At 41.4% G+C, this 6,523-nt stretch overlaps 1 protein-coding gene across 1 annotated transcript; it reads right to left on the bottom strand.

The window, feature by feature from the left end:
• Positions 1-298: 298 nt before the first annotated feature.
• LOC121870206 lies at positions 299-826 on the bottom strand. The gene has a single exon (XM_042371976.1). It carries the CDS (start codon positions 824-826, stop codon positions 299-301), a length of 528 nt encoding a protein of 175 aa, XP_042227910.1.
• Between the last annotated feature and the right edge of the window lie 5,697 nt (positions 827-6,523).

The following is a 6,523-nucleotide window of genomic DNA, read 5'->3' on the forward strand; positions in this document are numbered from 1 at the left end:
GGTTGTGGGCCCCAGAGAGATGCAGCGTTTGAATAGATAGATAGATAGATAGATAGTGTGTGTGTGTATGTGTATGTGTGTGTGTGTGTGTGTGTGTGTGTGTGTGTTTTCGCAGGTGTGTGGTTGTCTGGGTGTTAGTACAGCAAGTGTGTGGTTGTCTGGGTGTTAGTACAGCAGGTGTGTGGTTGTCTGGGTGTTAGTACAGCAGGTGTGTGGTTGTCTGGGTGTTAGTACAGCAGGTGTGTAGTTGTCTGGGTGTTAGTACAGCAGGTGTGTGGTTGTCTGGTGATCAGAATAATCAAAATAGACCGAGATCGTCTGGTGAGTGAAGGTGGAGGCGGGTCTGGATGTCTTGAAGGGCGACCCAATCGGTCTGCTCGTACCAGTCATCGTCGGGCGGGATGCGTTCACTCATCCCGACGTCGATGAGATGACAGGTGTAAGGTGACGTGGAGGTGTCGATGATGACGTTGCCAGCGTGGAGGTCCAGGTGGCTGTAACCAGCACCGTGAAACTCGGCAAGGGCAACGCAGGTTGCGTCGTAGGCCTCCTGACGATGGTGGACTTGGTACCTGAAGTGGTGTAAGATTGTTGAGAGAGTCACACCCCGGCAGTACTGCATGACGATGGCGTGGGGATCGGTTGTGACGCCGTACAAGATAGGCGCGCCCCCCGTCCCGGCCAGCTCGTGTAGGACGCGGGCCTCCTTGGTGTTGTCCTTGCCGGAATGGAGGATCTTCACTACCACTTCAGTCACGTCCCCGTTGTCTAGGGTGAGCTGACCATGGTGGCTCACCCCGTACCTACCGGTCCCAACCTTACCCATGAGACTAAGATGGTCCCAGGTAAGCTGAGGCAGATCTCGTCCTCCACTGGAGGAGGTGGTGGAGCTGGAGGAGGTGTGGGAGCTGGAGGAGGTGTGGGAGCTGGAGGAGGTGTGGGGGATGGAGGAGGAGGTGGGTGTTGAGGTCTTGCGGAGAATAGTAGTGACCCGGACGAGAGAAACCTGGGCTTCTTGTCCCTTGTTATCCACGATATGGTTCTTGTCCATCTCGTACAATTATTTATATTTTTTTACCAATCAACTATTGAGGTAAACTCTGAATTTGAGGAGTTTTAATACTTTACTGTATATAGTGAGCTTGGAATATTGAACATAACTGTAGTAAGATCTATATTATCACAACTATTTCACAGTTTTAATTGTCGAAGTGGAGAGACAACTGTTAATAATGTGTTCCTTCACCTTGTACCTAAAAATTGACAATTGCATCATCTGGAATTATTTTAACATTCATCGACATACAAGGTGTCCACATTAAGATGAAGCAACTTTGAAGCCTTCTATATTTTTTTGTGTAAATGTCAGGATGTTGATTCTTGCACAGTTATCGTACCATATATCTAGCTTTCTATGCTTAGTGTGTGTGTGTGTGTGTGTGTGTGTGTGACTGAATTATGATGACCCCACAAGAAAAGTCGAAATGTTTTTTTATGGAGGGCTGAAATGAAGTCACCTACCCTGGTGCAACGACGATTCTATACAACGTTGGCAAGGAACCACCGACCCTAAGAGACTGGCAGTGTTCTAAAATAACCAGGTGGAGGAAAGCCCAAAACATCGGAGGAAGATGTTGAACAATTACATCACCTTGTCTTCCGCACGAGATTAGAGTTGATTAGTTTGGGTTAGGTTAGGTTAGGTTAGATTTGTAGAGAATCATTCTATTTTCGGCCATCGTGAGAGACAATGTGGCGAAATTTGTCAGTACGATCAGCCACTATCACAGTTCAGTGCAGGGCCATCAAACAGCTGGGTTTTCCCTGTTGTCCAAAATACCTTACATAACCGTCTTTATGTACTCGTGTGTATGGGAGTGTAGGCCTAGCTCAGCCCTAGCTCGTTGTTGTCTTGACAAGCTCATCTAGCATGGTGAGTACTCGTAAGCTATTTGGCTTTGAGGACATCATACTATTCTCCTCGTATGAAAGTTAAATAAAGAAACTGTTTACCTCCGTGCTGGGACACTCTGACCTTTCTTTTCTGGCGGGTTGTGGTGGACAGTGGTGTTTTAGCTTCGAGGCGAACGGCAGGAAAACTATCTTTAAGAAGATCAATTTTGAGACTTCTGCTTACCATTAAACAGATTCAACTAGATTCACCCAGCAGTCGAAAAGCTACGAAGCGGGAGAAAGTTACTCTCGTTAAAGCTGTTGGAGTCGTGCCTATTAATCCATGGAGAATATCCCATAAAATACTGTTCCATTGTTCAAAATTCCAACACTAAAATATAAACTCTAGGCGTCATAGAATACAGGCACTAGAAACTTCATGTCAGATTAATATAAATGTAACAGCTATCACATCGCTGTGTGTTGGTTCTCGTTGGGCGACGTATAAAAATCTGCTTCTTTGTGCAATTATAGGACTCTCTTTATATCTTTTATGTAAGTCATATTTTAATTTTTACTCTACTTTTAATGTAAACAAATTTACATTATTAACACATCCACAATAAATTTTCAATTGGATGAAACTCCTTGATGCACAAACCCTCATTATCGCTACCACACTTGGTTATCTTTTTTCAATAAACCCACAATCAACGTCTTCAGTAAAGCTACGTTATCTTCATTACGCCCCGTTTCTCTTCTACATCGAGTCAATATCCCTTTCATTAAGTCATCGTTGTATTTTTCATTCATTCCTTGTCATCTTTAGTAAATCTATTATACTGACGCTGGTGTTTTGATTACAGAAGTGTGGGTTGTTGTTGGTGGTGATGATAGCGGTGGCTGTGCCCGCTCTGGGCCAGGAGAGCACCACCGCGGCACCCCAATGTTCTCAAGAGATTTCCGACAAGTGCCCTCCAGTTGATGGTTCTAGTGGGTACCAGTTGTGAAGGCTCTATGTGCGTTTTTTATTTGCATCATACTAGTATATATCAATAATCCGTGTATTGTGTGTGTGCATCTCACCCACCCGTGTATTTTGCATGTGCATCATATAACAGTATACCAGGTTGGACATTTGAGAATTTTGCAGAGCCTATCTGATATCGGAAGTTTTATTGTCCAGTTGAATGTTTAGTGAACATCCCAAGGTGGAAATCCTTGTAAGCCGACGATCAGTGATTTGTGTCGCATTTATATGGGTGTTCACAACTATCATACTCATAGCTCAGCTGACCCAGTTAGCCTGAAACTGTTCATTTGGTTACTTACTTGACCTGGATGAAAAAAAAAAATTATTATTGATTTACACCGTTTTCAATACAGAACCTGATTTGCACAGAGTTCTCTACAGTGTATTACAAATCTGCGTGAAATACCATTAACCAAATAAAAATGTGGAAGCATGTTAGACCCTTGTGAGAGATTAATGTCTTTGACACTTAAAATTTTGTCTCCCCCTGTTCACACACACACAAACACACACACGGTAATGAATGCCATGTTGATAAATAAGACTTATGGAAGACATCATGTTCGTTCGTCTTCAGTTATTTCTGATATTTATAACTTGATTTTCTTGATTCTGAGGTCTATCTCTTATAAATCTGTGTAGCAGATGCATTGGCCAGTCATATCTGTATGTTAAGGGTCATGGCCAAAGATCAACTAAAAGCCAAGTTTCTCAATTACTGTCCAATATCTTTCTTGTTTTAAAATCCATGACTCATAACCAACAAAACGCCCAACAACTATGTGATCTCTCTGTCTCTCTTACCAGTGCCCGAGTTCTTCTCGGACCCTGAAGACTGCGCATTTGCGCAAGCTATTGTGAGTGCTCAGGCGGTCTGGCTTTCCAATTCCGGTGCGTGAAGTACAGCCTCTACAACGACGAACTCCACCTGTGTAATTGGGAGAGCATGGTCAACTGTGATGACCGCCCCATTCTGCCCTGAGCACCAGACACAAGAACTTTCCTTCTTGGTAATATTTGTGGATTTGGAATATATTTTTGATCATATAAAGTATTTCTTTTATATAACCTCTACATTATTGATAATATTCTCTGCTATTTCTCCTGTTTTCATACGGGGGCATAGACGTATGGACACAAACTAGCGCGCCTGAAAATCAGGAAGGAATGTATGTTTAGAAAACAAAATTAATGTTCTTGTTATAAACATGTTGGTTCACTAAACTTGAACTCATTGTGCTATAGAAAATTCATCTTATTAATTCTGTACAAGTGTACAGGAAATTGATATATTCCTGCATACTTTGTCTTACATTACTCACCCAATAAAACGACGTATGCTGCATGTCTTTCCCGGATTATAACTGATATGAGGGAAGCGCTGGTGAGCAAAAACCACACCTCAGTGTACAGTATACCAGGCCATTATACCCACTAAGTTATTAATCAGAGAACACTGTTAGTCCTGGTTAATGACAAGCACCTAGTAAATTAAAAACAAAGTTTCTGAGTACGAAGGGGAAGGGCAGACTCAATACAGAGCAGGCGAAGACAAACATGGACGGCGTCACGGTCGATTCTGTCGTATTAGGAAGTGTTGTGCGTAGACGTGTAGTTACTTGCTTCTGTACACAGAAGGCTGAAACCACGAGTTGAAGGAAAACATTCAAGGATGAACACGAAAATTATTGACCAAAGAGAACTCCGACGGCCAAGTTGTGTGGTTACATGAAGTACATTATATGAAAGTAAAACATTGTTTGCTGGTAATTATTTTGTGTGACGCTATGAACGTGTCTGAATATTTTTAAGTGTGTTTGTGTGTTCTTATATTTTTGTTCGTTTGCGCATCTGAACAGAGAAAGATGGTTAGTTGCGCTGTTTGTTATTTGTTGACCAGACGAAACTTAAAGACAATAATGATCAATTTCGCTGGCCAAATACGGGTTTTCTTTAGTTTTCAATCATATTAGCAAAAGTGTTAATCTACAGGTCAAAAACACTACCATGCTACTCCTGGATTGACACTTTAAGCTTAAATTTATCTCCACTGCCGTGTGTTTGTTCTAACATTAAGATGGAAATCCAGTTTTCCTCCCTACGTCATTTCCCTTTCTATCGAACCACTAAGCGTTGAATTTATAATTAGCACTCGTTGATTGTTTCCTGCTAAAAGCCGACTGTTCACTGACTTGTTCCGCTATTGTCGAAGCTCAGGAGACGTGTAGACAAAATACACTCTTGCCAACAATTGTAGTTCTCGACCAATTAGGTATTATTTTAGTTATGTACAACCATCTCCTTCTCATTCTTGTTATCATATTCGGGAGCACATGTCACCTGCTCACTTTTTTTACAACCGACCCACTCTATCCGAGTGTATTCTCTCGTCCACAAAAATCGTAAAATTACACCAAAGGGTTAACCCCCCCCCCATCTAGATAGTTAGGTTAGGTTAAGTGGGTTTCTTTTGTTGGTTAGGTCAGGTTCTCTTAGGTTCATTATTATTCACTTGTGACAGAAGTAAATAGAATGAATGTTAGTCAAAATGATGAGCTCTATCTATTGCACGTGTTAAAAATCCCAGATGCCATGCTTTCATATGGCTCCGAAAAGTGGTCTTACGTTTTGACATATATTATAAGTTCTGACTCTGCCCTCCAGGGGGCCCAGAAACCAACGTGGAATCTTAGGTCTCCACCCCATGTAACGATTCTAGATTTGACAGTATACGCTGAAGGAGAATGGAAAAACGCGAGAGGCCAGGGAGTTCTGTAGACATTGAACATGATGAAAGTGTTGGGAATTTTGGAAAGTTATATCTGTAATTAGGTTTCATTACGCCACTGGTCTTTTCCTAAAGTTACCGTGGTCGATTTTGTTGAGAGATGCTTCCTCATCATAAACGCAGAGGTTGCAGCCCATACTGTCTAGAATATCCAGAGAACAGTGATATTACCGTCAGTGTATGAGGAGTAGAATTTAAATTAGGATCAGCATAAGACCATAATCGCTTAGGCAGGAAAAAGGATATATTCCCTTCCTTACGTTCAAAAAAGCTTATTCTAAATTTTGGTACTAGAAACACACTTAATAATCTTGATAATGACTTTTTAATAATATTCTCAGTTCTTCATAAATTCTGAAGCTGTAGACCTTCACCATGAGAGTAGTTTAATGTTTGGATCTATAACTGAATGATATGGAGCTACTGCCACTGAGGTTCATAAAACTTTAACCTGTTTATCTGTTACTAGACACCTTAAATAGCCAGGATTTTCACCATTTTCTTATCAACATGGGACTCAGAGCCTTTCTTATAACTACTTTCATTCCCTTAGTTGTATCAAAGATAAATATCAAATGTCAGTAGTTACGGTGACTCACTGTACTCACTAAGCTGTTATAAAACATTATGAGTCATTGTGGTCACTGAAGATTCACTTTCGTAACTTGTGCGTATAAGGTGAAGGTGTGAGCAGGTGTGTGTTGTTTCAGCTTCGTCCTAAGGTTTCTATGCGTCTCCTGCACCGAACTATATATTATTTCTTATTTTCTTTGATGTTTCCGAGTCCCTAAATCAGCTCTACAAACAAT

The sequence above is a fragment of the Homarus americanus genome, unplaced genomic scaffold (genome assembly GCF_018991925.1).
Source record: "Homarus americanus isolate GMGI-L3 unplaced genomic scaffold, GMGI_Hamer_2.0 scaffold38101, whole genome shotgun sequence".
Taxonomy (NCBI): domain Eukaryota; kingdom Metazoa; phylum Arthropoda; class Malacostraca; order Decapoda; family Nephropidae; genus Homarus; species Homarus americanus.